General features: G+C 46.5%; 1 protein-coding gene across 8 annotated transcripts in view; it reads left to right on the forward strand.

Moving 5' to 3' along the window:
• SPDYC (speedy/RINGO cell cycle regulator family member C) overlaps nt 1-25,027 on the forward strand; it is a 276,726-nt gene that overhangs the window by 209,383 nt on the left and 42,316 nt on the right. For all 8 annotated transcript variants that reach the window (XM_029611412.1, XM_029611411.1, XM_029611406.1 and 5 more), the window contains one exon: nt 2,980-3,151. In XM_029611412.1, coding sequence (XP_029467272.1) covers nt 2,980-3,151 — 172 coding nt within the window. The remainder of the gene's footprint in view (nt 1-2,979; nt 3,152-25,027) is intronic.

The raw sequence follows: 25,027 nt of genomic DNA on the forward strand, positions 1-25,027 counted from the left end.
CGAGGGACTGTAATTCTCGTCGCCCCGGAATGGCCCCGTCGGCCATGGTTCGCAGATCTACTTCAGATGACGGTGGACAGCCCACTTCGCCTGTCCCATCTTCCTCATCTTCTGCGCCAGGGTCCGGTATTTTTCGAGCAGGCAGAACTCTTCTGTCTTGCGGCCTGGCTTTTGAACGGCGCTGTCTCCGCCACAGAGGCTACCCGGAGACAGTGATCTCAACGATGCTTCGTTCCCGCAAGCCTTCGACCTCCGTCGCTTACGTTCGAGTTTGGAAGGTCTTCGAAGCATGGTGTTCCGACCGCGGAGTCCAAACCATGGAGGCGACTGTCCCGGTGATCCTTCATTTCCTACAGGATGGTCTGGATAAGGGGCTCGCCTATAATTCGCTCCAGGTTCAGGTGGCGGCCTTGAATGTCTTGGTACAGAAGGACTGCTCTCTACCCCTTCAGCCGGATATCGCACGTTTTCTGAAGGGTGCCAAACACCTGCGGCCACCGGTCAGGGATCCTTTCCCTTCTTGGAGCCTCAACTTGGTGCTGCGCACGCTGTCGGGCCCTCCTTTTGAACCCCTGAGGGGGTCCTCCCTCAAGGACCTGACCCTCAAGACGGTTTTCCTGGTAGCCATCTCTTCTGCTCGCCGGATTTCAGAACTTCAAGCCTTGTCCTGCCGAGACCCTTATCTGCGTTTCTCCGACTCAGGGGTTTCCCTTCGTACGGTGCCATCCTTCCTACCAAAGGTGGTCTCGGCCTTCCACGTCAATCAAACGGTGGAGCTTTCAGGGTTTGCTCCAGAGGAACCCCGGTCTCTCCGGCTCCTGGACGTCAAGCGTGTACTGCTCCGCTACCTGGAGGTTACTAATGACTTCCGGGTATCTGATCATTTGTTTGTCCTCTGGTCAGGACCGAGGAGAGGTTCTCAGGCATCCAAGACGACTATTGCTCGCTGGATAAAGGACGCCATCTCTTCCGCTTACATTGCGGTGGGGCGGGTGCCGCCTCGCAGCGTCTCGGCTCATTCTACGCGATCCCAAGCGGCATCCTGGGCGGAATCTCGCTCTGTTTCCTCCCAGGAAATCTGCCGTGCGGCGACATGGAAGTCGTTGCACACTTTTTCCAGACATTACAGACTACACCTGGCGCCTCAGGGCACGGGTTCTTTTGGCGATCAGGTTCTCCCAGCAGGTCTCTCAGGACCCCACCCGGTTTAGGGAAGCTTGAGTACATCCCACTGTCTGGACTGATCCAGGTACGTACAGGGAAAATAAAATTATTCCTTACCTGCTAATTTTCGTTCCTGTAGTACCATGGATCAGTCCAGACGCCCGCCACTAGGGGTTTCATTAGGTCCTGCTCGGATTCTTCTAGGTATCTTTCATTCTGTTTGTCTCTGATTATTGTTACTGTTCACAGCTCCTCACAAGTTGACTGTTGCTGGTCCCGTTGACCGTTTGTTTACTTATATCTTTCTCTGTTCCTCTTTGGGAACGGTTCTGGATCCAAAATGTTGTGTTTTTTGCTTTTGGGCTTTGCTATGCGTAATACTGAGCTCCAGCAGAGGGTGCACTACTCTATATGCTGACGCTCTCAAACTCTGTTCTGACTCCATCTGCTGGTCGGGGGATATAACCCACTGTCTGGACTGATCCATGGTACTACAGGAACGAAAATTAGCAGGTAAGGAATAATTTTCTTATATGTCCCTCTCTCTAGCAAATCTCCAAGATATACAACACATCCAGATCTCTGCTCCAGCAACAATCCTCAAAGCGCAGCAAGTGTGGAACTAAGCTTGTACTCACAGGCCCCTCCCCTGCACAGAGACCCAGATGGAGTGAAATCTGTGAGTACAGATTTAGTCACTGTGCTCACTGTCGGGCCGATACAGTAAAGTCTGCGGGAGGCGCGCGCACAGGCCACTCTCCTGTGCGCGCGATTCAGTATGCAAATTAGGCCCGGCGGTAAAAACAGGTAAAAGGAGGCACTAGGGACACTAGCGCATCCCTAGCACCTCCTTTTGGACCGGAATGGTGGCTGTCAGCGGGTTTGACAGCTGATGCTCAATTTTGCCGGCGTCTGTTCTTGAGCCCGCTGACAGCCACAGGTTCGGAAACCGGACGCCGGCAAAATTGAGCGTCCGGTTTTCGAGCCATGGGCCAACTTCAAATTTGTTTTTTTTTTTATTTTAATTTTTTTTTTTACTTTTGGCAACTTTCGGGACCTCGACTTAATATCGCCATGATATTAATATTGCCATGATATTAAGCAGTAAAAACTGCTTTTCTGTGCACTTTCCCGGTGCCCGAAGAAATTAGCGCCTACCTTTCGGTAGGCGCTAATTTCTGAAAGTAAAATGTGCGGCTTGGCTGCACATTTTCCTTTCTGAATAGCGCAGGAATACCTAATAGGGCCATCAATATGCATTTGCATGTTGTGGGTGCTATTAGGTTCGGGGGGGGGGGGGTGCTTGGACGCGCGATTTCGGCCCCTTACTGAATAAGGGGTAACGCTAGCACGTCAAACACGCGTCCAAGCGAGGGTTAACAATGCGCTCCATCGGAGCGCACTGTACTGTATCGGCCCGTGTGTGTTTTGAGGGGTGCCAAAGGCGGTGGTGGTGGCAGCAGGAGGGGGGGGGGGGTGCCTTTTAAGGTCTGGGGCAGGATTACAGAGTGATAAGTGAGAAGGCAGGAAGCTTGCTATCCCTCCCCCCCCCCCCCCCCACACACACACACACACAGATTTTTGCTACCCAAGCAGCAGCCCTAGCTGTAACTATCCATATGAGATTTGAAGGAGAGAGAGGACTCTGAAAAGGTGTGCATGTTGAAGATTCACCTATGATGTTTATGCTGGTGGTATTTCTGGTTATATTCAGCCAATGTATTGTAATCTTATGGGCACAGCCTGACTAAGAACACAACTCCACCCAAAACCTTCCCTTCCTAGTAATCTTTTCCCATCCCCCTTCTGATGCAGGTACCTAGCCAATGATCTGGAAGAGGATGAGGAGGAGTACAAGTATGAAATCTTCCCCTGGGCACTTGGGGACAACTGGCGGGCTCTCTTGTCACAATTCCTCAGGGTGCGGGACACGCTCTGGGCCAAAATGAAGTATAGAGCAGTGGTGAGCCGTCGGTGCTGCGAGGAGGTGAGGGCAAGGATAGCTGTTCTGTGCTATGTTTGGCACATGCTAGTCTGTCATTTCCCTTCATTAAATTTTGTTTGTTCACTTACTGCCTGTCAAAAAAAAAAATGTTCATGGGAAGGGAAAGAAGTAGGGAAAAAGGGATTGAATGGAAAAATAGGATGTAGTATGAGGAAAAATTGTCAATGCAGCCAAGTACACATGTCAGTCTGTTGGAGAAAGGTATTTTCTCCAACAAGCAGGGCTGAATTAGCCATGACTCATGGGTGATGTCATCTGGTGCCAAATGGACCCTTTTCTCCTAGCTCATAGAGCTTGTACCCTACTGAGCATGTGAGAGTTTCCACGCAAGTGCTGCCTCACGATCCCCTCAGGCTTTTTTCATCTAAGCTACCTCTCAGATGTGTATTTTCTGATTTAGTTTTTCATACTATTTCCAGTTTTTCACTTGAATTTTTTGGTGTTGCCTCAGCAGCCCCTCAACAGCACTTTTCAGTGCTCCAAAGTCTGTTCTAAGCAGCTTCAAGTATTTTGTGTGTGGCAAAAATGTCTATCACTGATAGACATCTGTGTCTAGGAACTGACTACATCACACTCAACTGTTGCCATTGTGGCAGAATGTCAGTGGATTTGGATCTAGAGCCAAAAGATGGAGGCTGGTAAAGAGCCTCAGCCAATTCTCCTGGAGTGGAGCCTTCTTGAGCTGCCCTGGTGCAGAGCTGAGCAGGAGCTCTATGAGTAAGGCTCCCCTCCCCTTCATGCATTCCATCCTATCAGGGTTGAGTAAAGCACAGAAGTGCCAGACTCGGGAGTCTGGTCCATCCACAGGGCTCGGTGGCACCCCAAAAAAAAAAAGCCATCAGCACTATCGAGTAAGCACTCAGGATCCACCCTTACTCACTTAGCTCATCTATGCATTGAGCCCCAGCACTGTCAGCATATGAACAAAAAACCATTGGTGCAGACTGTTCCCAACACCATTGACATGGGCCCTCTCTGCCATTGCTGCATTGGAGCTTAGTACAAGAACCCAAAACATCGATGCAGCAGCCCTCTGTATAACTGCAGCTAATCAAGTAAGTACATCACTAACTGGCTTCATTGATGCACTTAAAGAGCAGGAGGTCCTGAGGGGGATTTACTTTATTTGCCACCTCCGATCTCCAGTATGGTACCATGGTTGAGGCTTCCGGAACAGTCTTCAGCTGGAGATACCAGACCCAATTTATTCTGTGATACTGCTAGTATCCATATACACCCCCCTGTTTAGATCCAGGAAGGGTCCGCTCCTGGAGTAGAGTCTTTCAGGAGAATGTACTATATTAGTTTTGGAAGATGCCCCCCAACTCATGATCAGAGGTCCCAGCAGCCCATGGACCAGGAGGCAGAGTTGACAAGACTCTTTGGATAGGAGAGGATGAAGTGTCTTCCTTGTGCCATACTGCCGGCAAGGCAGTGTCAGATTTGTTTCCCCAAGAGGGAGTGTCCCCCCCCCCCCCCCATTTCCATGCTGAGGGATGTCCTATCAGAGATCCCAAGGGTGGAATCTACTCCCTATCACACTCCATGTGGCATCAGCCAGTCTAAGAGCATCCTCAAGAATATTCCCCTCTAACCCAGGACTCCATGTTGATACATGCAACCATGGCAAGGTCCTCAGTCTATCCTTCCTCTGATTCGAGGGGTGAAGGAACAGAGGGATCCCCTCTGACCTATGTAATACTTCAGAGCACTCTTCGTTGCCAAAGAACCTCTCCTATTACAAGTTCTTGGATAAGTTGGGCCCTGGGCGTTAGCATATGTAAGGCAAGGATACCTACGCAGAGGGCTTCAGTTTTCTCTGAATACTTGAAACTCCAACACAACTCACAGCAATCCTGATGCATTTAATCCTGTGGGATTTACAATGAGGGAAAATCCAGCATCCTGCCCTCAGTAGCCAAGAAACTGGACCTTTTACATATAAGAGTTCAGCAAATCCCAGAGTTTGGGGGAGTGCAACTGCTGCACCAATGGATTGTAGTGGAATCCTTGAAGAAAAGGGCAAAGACTATTTTCTCCAACACGCCACCAGGGAAAGATCCTAGACTGTTGGACAACTTGGCGGGAGGGAAACAGTTTTCCAGTGCTGTTTGCTTAAATGCTTGCATCTCAGTCCACCTGTTTTGTATGATGTGGTACTTATATGATTGCATCGAGAAGCTGAAATCGAATATGCAATTCGTGTGTTATTGTATTTGTTATTTTTATGTCTTTATTATGTATGTTAATGTTGTAAATCACCTAGGCGCCTCCCTGTGGTAGGCGATCAATAAATTTTAATAAATGAAAAAATGAAATGAAATGCTAGACTCGGGGTGGGGAAGGAGGCCAGTCTGTTACCTGCAGGCTCTTCAGGACATTGAAGAATGCAATGTTGTCTCCATATACAAATCATTTGACACCGCAGCCAGATCATTAGCTACTGGATTACACAGACTGGCTTGGTTGAGGGCCTGTAGTCTGCATGAATGCATACATAAATGGGCAGATGTGCCCTGCTCTGGGAAACGCCTCTTTAGTGACCAGTTCAGGGAAGCGGTTACACAAATCTAGGACCAGCACACATCTACCCAGTCTCTCTCATTGGGATTTGAGCAGCAGTTTTCATTGAGGTATCCTTACTTAGCTTTTAAGCATGCCAATTCCAGCAGTATTGTATCCCACTTGTGCTTCCACAGCAACTTCTTGCTTTTGGACATCAGCAGGAGAGATGTTGGCTGGGAATAGTTTTTGACCAGCGTAGACTTTGAAATCTTTCCGGTAGAGTGGCGAATCCACATCTACTTAGAGTGGTGGTGAAAGATCAACAAGGACTGTTAGGTTCGTAAGATTGTGGCATCTTTTTTACCTTTCACACTTCTCCCGCCTTCTGGTGCAACCTCCTTGATCAGCTCTCATTCTGGATCACTCGTCATGTAACTAAGCTCCATAGTCTCTTCTCATCCAAATGGCAATAGAAACTGTCCCTCCAGACCCACATGACAAGGGGTTCCCCTCCCACTATCTCCTTCTCCCCAAGAAAATGCAAGGAGAGGACTGTCCTGGATTTATGAAGTCTGAACAAGTCTGTCGTGGGAGAAACTCAAATTCCCTGTATGTACCCGGATCAGTCCAGACCATGGGTTGAGCCCCCCTTCCAGCAGGTGGAGACAGACCAAAGTTCTAAGGGTAGCCTATATAAGGACGGAACCCACCCTGGAACTCTCAATATTTGTTTGTCTCCAGCAGGTGGAACAGCTCACCCTGTGGTTCCCTGTTAGCTTACCCTTTGTGCTTTCTTCTTTTCTTCTGGGGCAAGCTCACGCAAGTACATTTTTAGTTTGCTTTCTTACGTCTTTAAAAAAACAAAACAAAAAACAGAGAAATTTTTTCTCTGAGTGTTAGGGCAGACAGTTATGTCTCTCTCACTCTTGGGGTTCCTAGGGGGGCTTTGCCCCTTGATTTCTATCAGCCTAGGTTCCCTTCCCGGTGACCTAGTGTGGGTGATACTGGTGGTGCCAGTCCCTCTCCCCACTTTTCTCTGCTGCCGTGCCCCGAGATGCCTATTTCTCTGAGCTTTCAGGGAGGAAAAAAATTCCCCTGCCTCTGTGAGTAAAATAGAATATTATTTTTGAATAAGAGTATAATTTTTTTTCAGAGATTCACAAAGCAAATTTTAGATAATAGATTTTGGTCTTTGTTATATTAAAAAAAAAAAAAAAAAAAAAGGGCAGCAGATTTTTTTTTTTTTTTTTTTTGTGAGGGAGCGGGGTTCAATCTCCCGCCCAGCTCCTCAGGGGCTCTCCAGTCAGCTGTTTTCAATTAGTATCGCAGCTGCTTCTCTGCCTTCTTTCTTACCCAAGGTTGTTTCGTCTTTTCATGTTAACCAGTCCGTGGAACTTCCTGCTTTTTCGCCAGGGGATATCGTGGCGTCTGGTGGTAGTGATCTTCGTCGTCTCGACGTCAAACGTGTACTATTGCATTATCTTGAGGTCACTAATGATTTTCAGGTCTCCGATCATCTTTTTGTCTTATGGAGTGGACCCAACAAGGGAAAGCAAGCTTCTAAGGCTACGATCGCTCGTTGGTTGAAGGATGCGATTTCTTCTGCCTAAATTTCCAAGGGCCGAGCAGTTCCTGAAAGCCTTAAAGCTCATTCTTTACGTTCTCAAGCGGCCTCTTGGGCGGAGTCTCAATCGTTGTCGCCGCAAGAAATATGTAGGGTGGCGACATGGAAATCTCTTCATAATTTTGCTCATCACTACCGTCTCGATGTTCAGGCCCCAGTCTTTGGTTCCTTTGGTCGGCAGGTGCTTCGAGCGGGACTATCTGGGTTCCACCCTTTGTAGGGAAGCTTTGGGACATCCCATGGCCTGGACTGATCCGGGTACGTACAGGAAAAGGAAAACTAGTTCTTACCTGATAATTTTTGTTCCTGTAGTACCACGGATCAGTCCAGACGCCCGCCCGTTCTTCTGTCCACTCAAATTCTTTTTTCCTTCTTATAGGATTTTTCATTTTTCTATCTCTGCATCATCTTCCTGGAATTTATTGATAGGCACCGGAAGCATCGTTACGATGATCAGGGGTAGATATACTAGAGCGCTTAGTTACACAGTTCATTCAATTGTTCTGTTATTTTGTTGGTTTAAAATAAATTTCTAGTTATCCTGTTACTTGCTTGATCTTGTACTTTCTGCTTTGACAATGGTTATTCTGAGGGTTCCAGGGCGGGTTCCGTCCTTATATGGGCTACCCTTAGAACTTTGGTCTGTCTCCACCTGCTGGAAAGGGGGCTCAACCCATGATACTACAGGAACGAAAATTATCAGGTAAGAACTAATTTTCCTATGAATGTCCTCCACACAATCATGCCCCTTATTAAAGTGGGAGATTGAATGTGTGCCCTGTATTTGAAAGATGCATATGCCCATATAACCATCCATCTCTTTCATTACAACCACCTTTGTATTGGTAGTGGGAGGAACCTACAACAAAACATTGCTCTTTTGGGTGCTTGGCAGCCCAGGTCTTCACCAAATGCCTGATAGTAATAGCAGAACATCTTTCAGAGCATCTGTTTTCCCTTAACTGGCTAGTAACTCCCAAACAGTGGTGTTACAGTCCCTGCAGAAGACAATCCAGCTGCTTCAGTCACTGGGATTCTTGTTAACTTTGAAAAATTGAATGTTACCGAACTAGAGTCAAGCTCGCAGGAGGATGGATAAGACAATCTAGAGGAGAAATTGTGCTACCATCAATCCCTGATCCAACAAATGATATAGAAGCATCAAGATCCAGCCAGGAAAATGGCTGTCCTCTGAAACATGGCAGCAGTGATTCATGTAGTTCCCTGGGGCCTCCAAGAACAGTGGGACCAGTTACTCCAGTACTTATCATGCCTGGTGGAGGTTACTCCATTATGTTAGACCCCCAAACATACTGGAGACGGGGATCCAATTTGACTGCTCCACCAAGTAACACTTGCAACAGATGTATCTACCATGGGATGAGGTGCACCCACAAGTCTTTTCTGTCAAGGAGCCTGTTCATCAAAAGAGTGTCTGTTTTTCAAATCAATCTGCTAGAGCTTCAAGCAATTGTGTACCTTGAAATCTTTTTCTCATCTCCTACAGGGAAGGAATTCTCCTCATCCAGACAGACCACCAGTAGTCATGTTCTGCCTTAACAAGCAAAGAGGCCCAATTGTGGACCTTCTGCCAAGAATACCTAAACATTTGGGAGTGGGCATGTACCCACAAGGCGACCTACCTTCCCAAAATCCTCATGTTGACAGATCGCCTCAACGGTTTCATCCTCAAATGGTTTCTGCATCCCTACAGTGGTAGACAATTTATTTGATCTTTGGGAGCACCCATCGATCAGTTTGTGTACACATTGGAGACAGACAAAAGTGGAAAGCAAATTCAGATATTTTCTGGATGTTCTCATTTGGGATGCAGAACTACTATATGCCTTTCTATCACATCCACTGCTAACCAGAACAGTGTAGAAAGTGCTCAAGGATCAGGCTCGCTCAATACTAGTTGCTCCAGTGTGGCCCAGATGAGTGTGGTTCTCGTACCTCATCCAGGTGTCCATTAGCCCTCTGATACCCCTGGGATGGGATCTAATGACATAAATTGATGAGCGCTTGCTGATCACTTGGCTCTCATTACCCAAGAAGTTGAAGATGTTTTTGTTTCTATGAGGAAGCTTGCCCCTTTAAATGGAAACTCTTTATCCTGATGTCAAGAGTTCACTGGACTTGTTTATTTGCAAACTATGGGATTTGCTTCAGGACTTTGTTCTCCCTCTTCCTTGGGTCTCTCAGTACCTCATCATTCAGATTGCATCTCAGTGTTAGTGGTTTACCATGTTAAAGTGGATGGATAATGTCCTTGTAGTGAGAGGTTTATGGCATACAGTCCCTGTTAACTAAACCACCAGTGTCATGAAATCTCAATGTAGTATTAGCACAGCTTATGAAGCCTCCTTTCAAAAAACTCGTGTCAACTTCCATAAAATTCCTCACATGAAGTTACTATTCCTAGTTACAATTATGTCAGCTAGAAGTCAGTGAACTTCAGGCAAGAGTATATTCACTGTATACGCAGCTTTTCCAAAATAAGGGGGTGTTCCACACTTGCCCCAAGTTTCTGCTGAAAGTAGTTTCAGCTTTCCATATAAATCAAACTATTGTTAGCCATGTTCTTGGGCACATGCATACAAAGAAAAGGTCCTACTTTCGTTGGACTGCAACAGGGCCTTGGCTTACTATCTGAAAACTGTCATAACTTTGTCGGTTATAATCGTAACCAATTGGACATAGTTGCCAAATACACTTTTGTCCATTTGGCTAGTAGACTATTGTGCATTGCTGTGCTCTTGGATGGTCTCAAACTGTCAAGGCTCATCAGGTGAGAACCATAGCTACCAGAATAGCTTTTTTTCTGTGAACCATACCTATTAAAGACACCTACAAAGCTGCAACCTGGTCATCAGTTCACATCTTCATGTCCCATTACTGTGTAGACAATCTATCAAGATGTGACAGTAAACTTGGACAAGCAGTTTTGCACATCCTGTTCACCCAGTAATCCACTTTCCATGGTGGGGTCTGGGTTGTTTTTTCAGTAATTGCACCATTGGAGCCCTCTTCTTGGGATTACCTATCTGTCATGGATAATTAAGCCCTTCTTGTCAATGGAGAATAACTTTACACTAAGTAAACGGTTTTCTATAGACAGCTGGATAAATTAGCCATGCTTAACTATTTTCCTCCCTGGAGATTTGACTACTGAGCTGAAACTCAGCTTTACAATTAACCTAGGGGTTCATGAGGCATTGTCCATGTGGGACTTCTGCACATACTCAGAGCAAAAGCTCTGTCTGCTAGGAGAAAAGGGTCTGGCACTGTTAAGGCATCACCCAGATATCAAAGCTGATTCATCCTGTCTATGGGAGAACTCAGTTTATGGTAAGCAAACTTTCTTTCCTGGCTTGCATTGGAGGTATCGAGTAACATGTATATTCCATTTTGCCCCATCACGGAGGCTTATATTCTACCTGTCTGACAATGCAAATTAGTTGGCACAGTATAAATGCACAATAGGTAAATGGCGCAGAATATAACACACAGGTTGGGCTAATTATAAAACCTAATTAAAATATTTTATTAAATATGTATGTTGCATAACCAGTAAAATTAAAGCAGTTTACAAATTTAACATACATAATAAAATCAAACATAAAACCAACTACCTACTTTCAAAAGCTCTACCATGATGAAACACAGCCTAACCTAAAGCCAGACAAAATTAAAATATAAAACTTTTAGATCGTTATTTAGTAAACGGACAAGTAGCAGTTGTAGATAAAGCTACTTCTAACTAGCCGAATATTCATCAGAATATAATTGGCTAAAGTTTATCCAGGTACCTTAACCCACATTTGATTGTTGGCAGATATCTCACTGCTAGATCCTTCCTCTTGCTCATCTCTCAGATTCTACATTAAAGAATTCTGCCCTGATCATGCTAATTCTACTGTCCCTGGCTCCTCCCCTCCAAAAAAAAAAATTAAAAGCTGGGAGGTGTTACAGTGCTCCCGGCAGCATTCAGCATTGTTTTGATAGTGACATTCGGTGCTGCCAGGAGCATGGTAAAACTACTACTCAGGGGATTCTGGGAGGATGAGTGGGGGCCCCAAGCCACAGCTTTTTTAAATATCTTTGAGGGGTTGCAGAATTAGGTGGGACTGGGGCAGTTTTTTTTGGTTTGTTTTTTTTTTTGCCACAAAGATGGAATCCTTCAGGGGACTGGCAGGATCCCTGTTTTTAAATTTAGTAGTAGGGAAGGAGGCAGGTGCAGTGAGAGGCTGTTGGGCCTTCACTTTCCCAATTTGTTTTTTAATGTGAGCAGGCAGGAAATTGTTACCTGGCTTACTTTGAGATTTCTCCAACCAGAGTTAGTCAGGTAAGTTAATGTGGCTAGTCCTGAATATCAGGGCTAGCTAGCTTGATACACAACCCCCCTTTCAATACTGCCTTTTGAACAAGGTTAAATTTTAACTGCTGTGGAGGACTAAAATCAAAACATGGGCACATATGTAAGACTTTTTTTTTTTTCTCCATTCTCTGTCTATGGGAGAAAAATGATTAGTAAATGAGGTCCTTGGTTTATCTGTTTAACTTCAAACTTAACAAAATGAACCTCAAAAGGGGTAGGTATCACATTGAGAAAAGCAACTAACTACACCAAGTATTGCAATAGACTCTCGAATCAGAAAATGTGTAACTGGTGTCTGCAAGCCACCAGACTTCTCAATTATTCACCCTTCTTAAAGCTCTGAAAACAAGTTTGGGTTTTGCGGGTTTTCTTAGTTCTTATGCATATAAAAACTGCCAATGAGTAGTAGCCATATATATATTGTTCATCCAAGGTATACAGATGTTTCAAAGTGAGTTCAGGAGAATAATAGTCCCAATAACATGATTTACAGTCCCAAAATGATGCAGTCTTGACATTAGCTAATGTTTCATCTGTAGATTACTTCAGGGGACAAAACTCAGTTCAAAGAATTAACCACACTTTGGGTGAGGAAAATTGGACCATGGCACTGACTCTCAACTCCACACCAAGATCAACCATCTTGTGCAATTATTTGGTGTGGTTAGTTGCTTTTCTCAGTGTGATACCTACCCCTTTTGAGGTTCAATTTGAAGTTAGCACAGAGAGCGCTAAAACCTGTCCCCACTAACAGTTAGCCAGACAAACCTTCTTTAATATCAACCCTACTAAAATCAAATCATATTCATACCCCATCATTACTCTGCTTGAAGGAAGGAATTCTGTTCACCTGATCTTGCATGCAGTTACCCTTCTTCCTATATTTTAACTTTAACTAGTTAATCAGGGTTTCTTGTGCATTGCTGGTTAATGATCAGAATGCATCTTTGAAGCAAACTGGCTCTGGATTCTACTATAGTGTCCCACTGAAGAAGGTGAATTTGGTTTGGGCCTTTATTTTGGAACTGACCTAAGGTGAAATTTTAAATTTACCTGTTAATTTAATTTCCTTTAGTCCTGCCAAACCAGCGCAAACAAATGGATTGTCTTCCCCTGCCTGCAGATAAGACAGGGAAATAAAATTCAAAGGTGATTTAATTCCCCAATGTGGATCTGATGCTGCTTTCAGCTCTTCAGTATCCTATCAGTTAAGGCATTTGTTTTGGTTTTCAAATCACCACCACAACCAAAACCTAATGCAGCCAAGCAACTTCACTCCAGGATCATTAACCCAGGAATTAGATAATCCCTACACCAAATTCATGATTAAGCAAACTACCTTTAGCGTGGGCAACAGTTTACTCACTGCAAGCATTCTGAACTGTCAGATTGAAAGCCTTTGATCATTATGGCGTCCCTGAGAAGGTTTTGGACTGGTCTGTCCTGTGAAATTAAAAAAACAAAACCTTAACTTCCTTTCCTCTAGTCCTGCCTCATTTTCCATGTCAGTTCAGTCCAAATAAGTGGGAGATACCAAACCTTCACCCAGACAGCACAGGAGGAAGCCACAATAGCTCTCAGGACTCCTGCATCCAAGATGCAGCCTTTCCTGGCCTGCATGCTAACAGAAGTCCTTAGAGCAGGAATGCAACAGACTAGGATGCTCTCCTGCCATAATCCTCAGAGTGGTTCTGATTCTACCTACAGATAGTCCTGCACACTCATTAAGTGGGCATGACAGCTATCTGGGACCTGCAAAATCTTGCTGGAGCAGGCTGAAGTGCTCATCTTTGATTTAGACTGAAATTGATGACTGTCTTATTAAAGCACATTGGTTTCTAAGACCTATCCAAGAAAAAACTGGTCACCTACAATAGACTTGAGTGCCTGATCCTCTCCTGGCTTATCACTTGACTTTCTCACCATCATAAATGAGAGAAGCCTGATTCCAACCAAAATGGAATACTACCCTTAAGGTAGTACTGGGCTCAGAGATACCTTTTCCTTTAAAATTACCAGAGACCACTAAGGAGAATGACTTCAAGAAGACTCAGATTCCCTAAGATGCTTGAGAGGAAAGGAAGCTTTATCCCTTCAAAACTAAACTCAGGTTCCAAATTGAGTAGGCCTTCCACAGCAGAAGACTTGTGCTTTTGACACCTTAGAAGAAAGTATCCCATCTGAGAATAGCAAGACAGCTTGTGTGACTGTCCCAGTAAGCCAGGGCTGGTTTCTGAGATTTAAGATCCCTTTTTCCTCTGGAAGAACATAATTGAAGGAATAGATCTCTCAAAGGGAAATACGGTTATTTTATTTTAGATGTTTATATTCTGCTTTTTGCACATTTTTCAGCACTTCAAAGCAGATTACATTCAGGTACTGTAGGTATTTCTAAGTGACTGGGCCAAGGTCACAAGGAGTGACAGTGGGACTCTAACCCTGGTCTCCCAGTTCATAGCCCGCTGCTGTAACCACTAGGCTAATCCTCCACAAATTGGGCTCATGGTGGTGCTATACTCTTTAATTCCAGACCAATGGTCCTTTTTCACACCACTAAAGGCTGTAACCCCTGATGCTAAATATCCTCATTATGTAGCCTGGTTCTCAACAGCCAAGGTTGTACATTCTAGGAGATCCCTTCATTCTTTTACAAGCTAAAAAAAAATCTGACGGCTGGGGGGGGGAAGAGGGGGAGTTGAAGGGTGAAGGCTAACCTCAGTTTGCATTTTCAGAACTGTCTAGGGAGTGTCCAGGCTCCTGGTGAGAACACATCTAGGAATACCGGCATGGTTCTATAAGGGTATCCAAACCCCCAGGGTATTGTTTTCCTCTTGGAACTTCAACAGGCTGATTTGAAAACCACTTGGTGCCATACCTGACAGCTCATAGGGCAGACCCTGTTTCTGACAGTCCTTACCCATCAGGGTCTCAAGAGTGTCGGATCAAAACATTTGTCTGTGATGATTGGTGTTTGGCCATGTGAGCTGCTACTAGACTTATTTAAAAGGGACTTATATCCTGCACCCATCAAAGTTTGGCATGGGTTACAATAATACATTCATAATTCACAGACAGACACAGTTGATTAAGACAAATCAATAAAAGAAACCATAAAAGGTAGTAAAAGTACAGTGAAATAAAATCAGGTTGAGTAATATAAAAAGAGAATTAACAAAAGGAATTGTCTACTTTGGATCGCATAGGTCAGCAAATGCCCGATTAAATAGACGTTTTAAGGGAACTCCATGCCAGAACAAATCTGACTCACAAGGATACCAGAATCCTAATTCTAACCTATAAAGCTCATGCCTATGGCACGAGATAATCATGATATTGCAAATCCATTCCCTCAGGCTCCTAACCTCCCAAGAGGCAGGGAAGGTAGCCTTTATTTGATTTGATTGAGCAAAGTCACCAAAACCTTGCAGCACTGGTCTAGTGGATATCACCCTGAGAGTAGGGCAAATTGAGTGAGATGCATGTGAGTCTGCATCCAAGGTACAGTCTTTGGGTTCCTTGCCCTGTAGCCTAGGACCTGCAGAACAGGCCATGCTCAGGGTGGACAAGGAAACTGCAAATCTGGGCACCAAGAGTAAGGCCTTCATCCCTTGAAGTTTAAAGCCATGATATAAATTTCTTTGGATATGAGAGGGCTTCTCCATATGCCAGAGACTGGCAAGAACTAATTGCTGTTTGGGATAATCATCATTCAGCCTATGGGCTGCATAACCCCAGCTACAAGTGAATGATTTTCCTGTTCTGACTCTAGTCAAAGGTCTTGACTAAGGCAAAGGAGGAACCAGAGTCTGTCCCCTGCATGGTGAGGCTTTTACTAAGTCTTGACCGGCAGGTACCAGGGATCATAACACAATGGACAGCCTGATAGCTTTTGGTGATTGAGCCAAGATAATGCCTCTGGTAGTAACCCCTAGAGGAGATAAGAGGGAGGGCCACTGTGTATCTGTGTTATCAGTTCCATACACAGATACACAGTGGCACTCCCCCTTATCTAAGTATGTCTACCACTTTGCAATGGGACCCAGCCCTTTCTGGGAGATCTGAAATAAATAGTATTATGCCCATGACCTCTTCTCATAGAAAAACAGAAATGATGGTAGAAAAGGACTAAATGGTCCATCCAGTCTGCCCAGCAAGCTTAAAGTAGCACCAGCCGTGCCATACAGGTCTCCCCCATAAAGGTGGTATCAGGGGATGGCACTGGCATGCATACACAGGTCTCACCTATAAAAGTTGTATCATAAGAACATAAGAAAATGCCATACTGGGTCAGACCAAGGGTCCATCAAGCCCAGCATCCTGTTTCCAACAGTGGCCAATCCAGGTCATAAGAACCTGGCAAGTACCCAAAAACTAAGTCTATTCCATGTTACTGTTGCTAATGGCAGTGGCTATTCTCTAAGTTAACTTAATAGCAGTTAATGGACTTCTCCTCCAAGAACTTATCCAATCCTTTTTTAAACACAGCTATACTAACTGCACTGACCACATCCCCTGGTAACAAATTCCAGAGTTTAATTGTGCGTTGAGTAAAAAAGAACTTTCTCCGATTAGTTTTAAATGTGCCCCATGCTAACTTCATGGAGTGCCCCCTAGTCTTTCTACTATCCGAAAGAGTAAATAACCGATTCACATCTACCCGTTCTAGACCTCTCATGATTTTAAACACCTCTATCATATCCCCCCTCAGTCGTCTCTTCTCCAAGCTGAAAAGTCCTAACCTCTTTAGTCTTTCCTCATAGGGAAGCTGTTCCATTCCCCTTATCATTTTGGTAGCCCTTCTCTGTACCTTCTCCATCGCAATTATATCTTTTTTGAGATGCGGCAACTGCATGTTGCCCCCATACTTATTTTCCTAAATCGTTAGGGCCCTTGCTGGCTTGGCAGAGTCAATTCCCTTTTATCTCTTGCTGTTGAAGCAGAGAGCAATGTAGGAGTTACAACACAAGTAGAAGGCTTATTGGTTAAGGGTTGTAACAGCTGCATCAAGTTACCTTCATGCTTATTTGTTTTGCCAGACCGTAAAATTCATGTCCTTGTGGTTTTTGTGTGAAATTAATTCTCCTTTTCCTCTTTTCCCCTGCTGTTAAAGCAGAGCAATGAGTTTTATTTTAACAGTAAGGGTAGTAACCACCACACCAGCAAGTTACACCCCCCCCCCCCCCCCAATGCTCTCCTCCTCATTTCCATCCTCTAGCCTTTAGGGATCCACAGTGTTTATCCCATGCCCCTTTGAAATCTTTCACCATTTGTCTTCACCTCCTCCAGAAGGGCATTCCAGACATCCACCACCCTCTCTGTGAAGAAATATTTCCTGACGTTGGTTCTGAGTCGTCCTCCCTGGAGTTTCATGAAGTGACCCCCTAGTTCTACTGATTTTCTTTCCAACAGAAAAGGTTTGTTTGAATGTGTATCATTAAAACCTTTCAGGTATCTGAAGTCTGTATCATCTCCCCTACACCTCCTCTCCTCCAGGGTATACATAATTAGATCCTTCAACCTCTCCTCATAAGTCATTTGGAGAACCCCCCCACCATTTTTGTCGCCTTTCTCTGGACTACCTCCATCCTGTCTCTGTCCCTTTTAAGATACAGTTTCCAGAACTGAACACAATACTCCAGGTGAGACCTCACCAAGGACCTGTTCAAGGGGACTATCACTTTCTTTTCTTACTGGACATTCTTCTCTATGCAGCCCAGCATTCTTCTGGTTTTAGGTATCACCTTGTCACATTGCTTTGCCGTCTTCAGATCGCTAGGCACTATCACCCCATTATCACTCTCTTGCTGCGTGCACAACAGCCCTTTACCCCCCAAGACGAACAGTTTTTGATTACTACACCCCAGATGCATGACTTGGCACTTATTGGCATTGAATCCCAGCTGCCATATCTTTAGCCACCATTCAAGCTTCCTTATATCATGTCTCTATTCCTTCCAGCATGTCCATTCTGTTGCAGATCTTAGTGTCATCCACAAAAAGACAAACTTTACTATATCTCCCTTCCACAACGTCGCTCACAAAGATATTGAATAGGACCGGTCCCAACACTGATCCTTGCGGCACTCCACTTAACACCGTTCTCTCTTCAGAGTAGGTTCCATTTACTATCGCACTCTCTTCTATCCCACAACCAGTTTGTAATTCATGCCACTACCTTGGCACTCACTCCCAAACTTCTCATTTTATTCACAAGCTGCCTGTGTGGGACCATATCAAAAGCTGTGCTGAAATCCAAGTATATCTCATTGAGCACTCTTCCGCGATCTAATTATTTAGTCACCCAATCAAAAAAGTAAATCAGATTTGTCTGACAGCATGAATCCATGCTGCCTCAGGTCCAGCAATCCTGACTGTAGATAGTTCACTAGCCTTTCCTTCAGCAGAGTCTCCATTAATTTTCCCACCACCGAAGTGAGGCTAACCAGCCTGTAATTTCCAGCTTTCTCACTCTTGTGAAGTGGGTCCACCACCGCTCTTATCCCAGGACAAGCAGAATGATAGTCCTCACATATGGGTGACATCATCAGATGGAGCCCTGGTACAGAAAACTTCTGTCAAAAGTTTCTAGAAACTTTTGGCTGGCACACTGAGCCTACTGAGCATGCCATGATATTCTCAGCTACAGGGGTCTCCCTTCAGTCTCTCTTTTTTCCGCCTTGCTGTAAGCAAAGCAGATTAGGAGCTCTGGGAAATTTTCCCTCACTTTTTTCCTCAGGGAAGAAAACTTTTTCAGTGACAAATTGTCATTGGGTTTCCCTTAGACATAGTTTCGGTGAGTACATTTTTTTAATCAATTTTCAGTCGATTCTGGTCACCCTCACTATCGGTACCCTCCGGTCATCGACCGTTATTCGGCCTAAATTTTTTATCTTGACCTCTGGATTCAAGAAATATCCGGATTGTAACCGGACTGTCTATTACTGACCCCCCCCCCCCCCACAATGTTCGTGTTTAGTGCCTGGGATCAGGCCACAATGTCCTGGCTTGTACAACCTGTGCCCAGATGACACCAAAGGGCAGGCGTGCCCGTTTGGACAAGATGGAGGAATTGCTTAAGAAAACCCCATCGACATCGTCTCCAAGAACCTCCCTCTGTTGCAAAACATCGAGGAGAAAAAAGGACTGGTGACCGACCATTACAGACTCCATCGGCGTCTTCCTCTGCATCGAAGGAACATCGGAGGAAAAAAGTCGCCATCGGATGGAAAGACACAACCATCGACGTCGAAGGACATCGAACCGATGCCAAAACGAGTCCAGATACTGGAACCAACACGCCTTACCGTACCCGAGGAACAGAGGCGCTCTCCACCGGGCTCGGTGTTAGTCTGTGCCACCACGCTCAGTTGTGGAAGTGTCAGTAGCGCCAGTCTTACCTTCCCCAGTGACAGTGGACACAGTCCCAGTTTCCAGGGAAGAGGTGACTACTATGGTCCAGGCCATCGTCGAGGCTTTTCGAAACTTCCAGCCTCCTACCGTACCATCGGTACTGACCCCAGCATCGATATCTGATCCGTCGATATTTCAGCCTTTGCTGAACAAACTGATCGGAATAATTCCTCCGGCACCAACAACGCCAGTACCACCGATGCAACTCCATCGATGCTGACGCACCCACTGGTGACTCCTTCCATTCCGATTCCTGGGTCATCAGAGGAAGAGGGTAGGGACTCAGATTCCGTCCCAGGGCCTTCACCGCCATCGAATACCAGGGAAAGCATCAATGCCAATCAAAGATCCCTCGATGCCAATGTGTCCCGGTCCATCAGGTGTCACCCGACATAGATTCCCATCAATGTCTTCGAGGCCCATCGATTCTCCATCAATGCCTTCATTACCTCCTATGATGCCAAAGCAGATTCCATCTAAATCTGCTTTTAAGACAAAGCATCACATACAACCAGAGGATCCTGAATCTTTCCTTATCCTCAATATACTCCCTGGAAGGATGTAGATTCTGATACTGAGTCAGAAGAATTACAATCTGAGCCTTCTCCACCAGAAGAGAGGAGAAAGTCCCCACCTGAAGATTTGTCCTTTACAAATTTCATTAAGGAAATGGTGGACACAATTCCTTTTGAATTAATGACGGAGGAGGACACTAGACACAAGGCCCTAGAAGTCCTTCAATTCGTGGATGCACCAAAGGAGGTAATGGCAATCCCAATTCATGAAGTTCTTTTAGAATTCCAACAAAGGATGTGGGAATATCCATGTTCAGTACAAGCGGTGAATCGAAGGAACAGATGCCACATACCTGGTGCAACATGCTCCAGGTTTCCAAAAGCCCCAACTGCCTCATCACTCGGTAGTTGTGGAATCGGATCAGAAAAAAGCCAGAAAACAGAAACCTCATTCTTCTGTCCCACCAGGAAAGGTGCAAAGGTTCCTAGATACCTTAGGAAGAAAGGGTTTTTCAGGGATCCATGCTGGTACCTCGTATTGCGGCGTACCAGCTTTATATGACACAGTACCAAAGAAACTTGTGGAAACAAGTTCAAGTTATTGCCGATCTTCCTCACCAACAATTGGCTTTGAATACACTCATTGCAAAGGGGCTGGAATCTGGCAAACACGAGGTATGGGCAGCTTATGATGCTTTTGAAACATCAACTTGCCTATCAGCATCAGCAATTAATGCAAGAAGGTGGGCTTGGCTTAAGGCCTCGGACCTCAGGCAAGAAGTCCAGGAAAGATTGGCAATCTCCCTTGTACTGGAGACAATCTTTTCGGGGAAAAGATTCAGGCTACTGTCTCTTAGTTAAAAGATCACCACGAGACACTCCGCCAGCTCTCCAAACTGCCAGCAGATCAGCCATCCTCCCTAAGAGAATCAACTAGAAGGGACACCAGAAGACCCTTCTATAGACCTAGAAGATATTACCCACCTGCTTCAATGCGTCCATACCGTCCACCACAAAGGGGATGTCCACGCCAGCCAAAACAACAAAAAACCCAACCACCACCACAAACTGGTCCGGCAGCGGGTTTTTGAAATAAATCAAGAGAACAGAAGCCTTTCCATCAACCCTATGCCCCACTTGCCAGTAGGAGGTCGACTTCATCATTTCAAACACCAATGGAGTCTCATCACAAAAGACCAATGGGTATTAGCCATACTAAATCGGGGATACCGTCTAAAATTCAAAACAATACCCCCGCATCCTCCACCCATTCCACTTTGGACAAGCATGGTCATCACACCTCAACTCGAAGTAGAACTCTCTACTTTGCTGATTGCCAGGGTTATTGAACTAGTGCCCCAGTCTCAACAAGGCAAGGGGTTCTATTCCTGCTATTTCCTAATTCCAAAGAAAACAGGCGGCCTTTGCCCTATTTTAGACCTACGCAATCTCAACAAATTTCTTCACAAAGAAAAATTTCGGATGGTATCTCTGGGAACCATCCTTCCTTTGCTTCAACGGGGAGATTGGCTCTGTTCTCTAGATCTTCAAGACATGTATGCACACATACCGATTTCCACACAACATCGCAAGTATCTGAGATTCATCATGGAAAAACATCATTACCAGTATAGAGTCCTACCATTCAGCCTTGCCTCTGCTCCTCGAGTATTCACAAAATGTTTAGCAGTGGCTGCTGCACATCTAAGAAAAAACAGCATTCATGTTTTTCCATACCTAGACGATTGGCTAATCAGAAGTCCATTCAGGCAGGGAGCTCTGTCTGCCTTAAAAAGCACAATAATACTATTACACTCCCTAGGATTTCTAATCAACTATCAAAAATCCCACATTGAGCCGTCTCAACTCCTCACCTTCATCGGAGCAGACCTCGACACCACAGTGGCGAAAGCTTTTCTTCCAATCGACCGTGCCAACACTCTAGCACATTTGGCGAATTCTATAACCCAATACCATTTCGCATCTGCCCATCAACTTCTAGTGCTACTCGGACACATGGCCTCGACAGTACACTTTACCCCTATGGCAAAGTTAGCCATAAGAAGAACTCAATGGACCTTGAAATCTCAATGGCTACAAGCTTTCCAACCACTGTCGTACACAGTTCAAATCACCCACCAATTACGTCTGTTGCTCCACTGGCAGACAAATCAAACAGCATTGAAAGCTGGTCTCCCATTCCAACAGTCAACTCCAAGTCATCCTGACCACAGATGCCTCCAACTTGGGATGGGGAGCTCACGTCAACAACCTTTAAACACAAGGGACGAGAACTACGCTTGAAATGAAGTGTCAAACTTCTTAGAACTTAGAGCGATGCGATATGCCCTTTATGCCTTCAAAGACTGCCTCTCAAACAAGACTGTGCTGATACAGACGGACAACACAGTAGCAATGTGGTACATAAACAGGGAGGCACAGGCTCTTATCTGCTCTGCCAGGAAGCGGTGCAGATTTGTGCTCGGGCTCTAGAGCACTCCATGCATCTCCGAGCAACTTATTTCTACAAAACCATCGAGCCCCGCACTCCTGCGGTGATACCCTAAGGTCCCTCCCCCAGTAGAGTTGCCCGGGGTGATTTCCGTGATCCCTGGTAAGTTAAGTCCTCGGTCCGGCCGAATCGCGGCAGGGACATAGCCCCGGGCGAGGTTCGGGTGAGGCATACGAGGCGCCTCGGTCCCGGCGTGGACGAGGTAGCGGGTGCATATCCTCAATCGCGGCGGTGACGGCCCTTGCCCTCTCCCCCCGCAGCCGGAGACCGCCCGGGTTCCAGCCGGGAAGCACCGAGGATCAGGTGAGGCGTACATCTCTTATTTCTGGTCTCCGAAGGAACAGAGGATCGGCGGCATGGCACGCCACGGAGGGCGCCATTTTGTGGGCCTCGTTCAGGTATGGGCGCCCGTAATAGGCACAGCTCTATTCCGCCTTGTGCGTATATTGCCTGATTATTGTAAGCATATTACACTGAGCGTATATTGCCAACCGCCTATTGCTGAGTGCATATTGAATGCCATTAAGAGTGTATTGCTGCCTGTATATTGCTGAACGCATATTGAATGCCATTGAGTGGGTATTGCTAACCGCATATTGCTGAGAGCCTATTGAAGGCCATTGAGCGGGTATTGCTAACTGCATATTGCTGAGAGCCTATTGAACGCCATTTAGCGTATATTGCTAACCGCTTATTGCTGAGAGCCTATTGTATACCATTGAGCGTGTATTCATGACTGCCTATTGCTTAGAGCGTATGGTATATCATTTAGCGTTCTTAAGCGCCTGTTGTATTGAGCGCATATTGCTACCGCATATTATTGAGCGCCTGTGGTATTAAGCGCATATTGCTGCCGCATATTTTTGTGCGCCTGTTCTCTTAAGCGTATATTGTGGCCGCTTTTCATTCAGCGCATACTTTTCAATGGAACAGAACGCCTCAGCATCTTCAGCGGGGGTGCCGCCTGCCTCCGGCATTAAAGCCCTCGGCCTCTGCTCTGCATGCCAGCTTCGAGCCACGCACAGTGAAGAGCCAGACTCCCTATGTGCCCAATGTGAGGAGGCCGTGGGACCCTCGGGCCAGGACCAGTCTCAGCCGCGATTTGCTGACAGTTACCCAGCGGCTACACCGGATTTAGTGGGCAGTCTTGACCAGTCGGGAATCCCGGGGGATCTTGTACCCTGGCGATTAGAGGCTGCTTCAATTTCCTGGGTGGATCTCTTTAAGGGGATTCATGCTTTTGTACAGATGCAAACGGCTTCCCGTCCAGGCCCTGCTGTTCCAGCTGTTCCTGCGGTGGCTGCGACTGCGGCGGCTGCTGCGGCTCCTGCGGACCCTGTTCCTGGACCCTCACGCCCTTATCGTGAGCAGGACCTCCCGCCGCTGGATAGCCCAGATCAGTCAGACCAGGAGTTTTCACCGGACGAGTCCAAACTCCCGGACGAGGGGGAACTTCCCCCAGGGATTGAACCATACAGAACCATGAGGCGGTTCTTCCCTAAGGAGGATCTCTCCGACCTGGTGTCTCAGTGTCTGGCGGCGTTGGATATTACAGGTCCTAGCGCTACGGTACCCTCTGCGCAGAACCCCCTGCTGGAAGACCTTCGTCCTACAGCCCACCATTTTCCATTCTTGCAAGCGGCACAACAACTGATAGATTTAGAATGGGCGGCACCAGCGGCTTCCTTCAAAGGGGGCCGGGCCCTGACGGGCATGTACCCATTGGCACCGGCTATCCAGGACCTGCTGGCGTGCCCTCAGGTGGACGCCTTGATTAGCGCTGTGGTCAAGCGCACCCCCATTCCGGTTGAAGGGGGGACGGCCCTCAAGGAGCCTCATGACCGGCGACTGGACGCCATTCTGAAACAGACCTTTGAGGTGGCAGCTCTATCTTTGCGGATCGCGACCTGCTGCACAGTGGTGACACGTGCCTGTTTGTCACAGGTTAGGAATAACGCTCCAGCAGCTGACATGGAGTCAGCTCTTTCGTTCCTCACGGATGCTGCATCAGACCTGGTCCGGACAACAGCTAAGGGGATCTCATCCTCCGTAGCCGCCAGGAGGCAGCTCTGGATCCGGAGATGGTCAGCTGATGCGCCTTCAAAGACACGCCTCACCAGATTGCCCTTTAAGGGCTCTTTCCTCTTTGGCAGCGACCTTGATAAACTGGCCAGTACATGGGGTGCCTCTCCAGTGCCCAGACTGCCGGAAGATCGGTTCAGAAGGGGCCAGCGCACCTTTCCAAGGCCCTCCAGGGGCAGGAGTTCACAGCGCTTCATTCCTTACAGGGGTCGCTACCAGGCACCACGGCCTCAGGCCAGGAATCAGTCCTTTCGGACCAAGCAGCGCAAGAGGGGAGCGGGCCCGGGCTCAGGTCCCGGCCGCGCCGCCCAATGAGAATCCGCCGATTCATCTGGGGGACGGAGCCATAGGGGGCAGGTTAACCCTCTTCTACCCCAGATGGGTCAAGATCACGTCAGACCAGTGGATCCTCGCCATTATCCGGGAGGGATATTATCTGCACTTTCATCATCTCCCTCCGGACAAGTTTGTGGAGTCATCATGTCCCATGCACAAGAAGGCAGCATTGGAAGCTACCTTGGCGAGGCTCCTGTCCTTGAAAGCCATCATCCCAGTACCTGCCTGGGAAGTGAATTCTGGACACTATTCCATTTATTTCATGGTACCCAAGAAAGAGGGGGCACCTTTCGGCCTGTGCTGGACCTCAAGTCAGTCAATCGATACTTACGGGTCCCGAGGTTTCGCATGGAGACTCTGCGCTCCGTCAAGGCCGCAGTACAGCCAGGGGAATTCCTCACGGCATTAGACCTGTCAGAGGCATATCCCGATCCATCCGGATCATCAGCGCTACCTACGCTTCAAGGTTCTGGGCCGCCACTTCCAATTCCGG

This window comes from Rhinatrema bivittatum, chromosome 8 (assembly GCF_901001135.1).
Source record: "Rhinatrema bivittatum chromosome 8, aRhiBiv1.1, whole genome shotgun sequence".
Lineage (NCBI taxonomy): Eukaryota > Metazoa > Chordata > Amphibia > Gymnophiona > Rhinatrematidae > Rhinatrema > Rhinatrema bivittatum.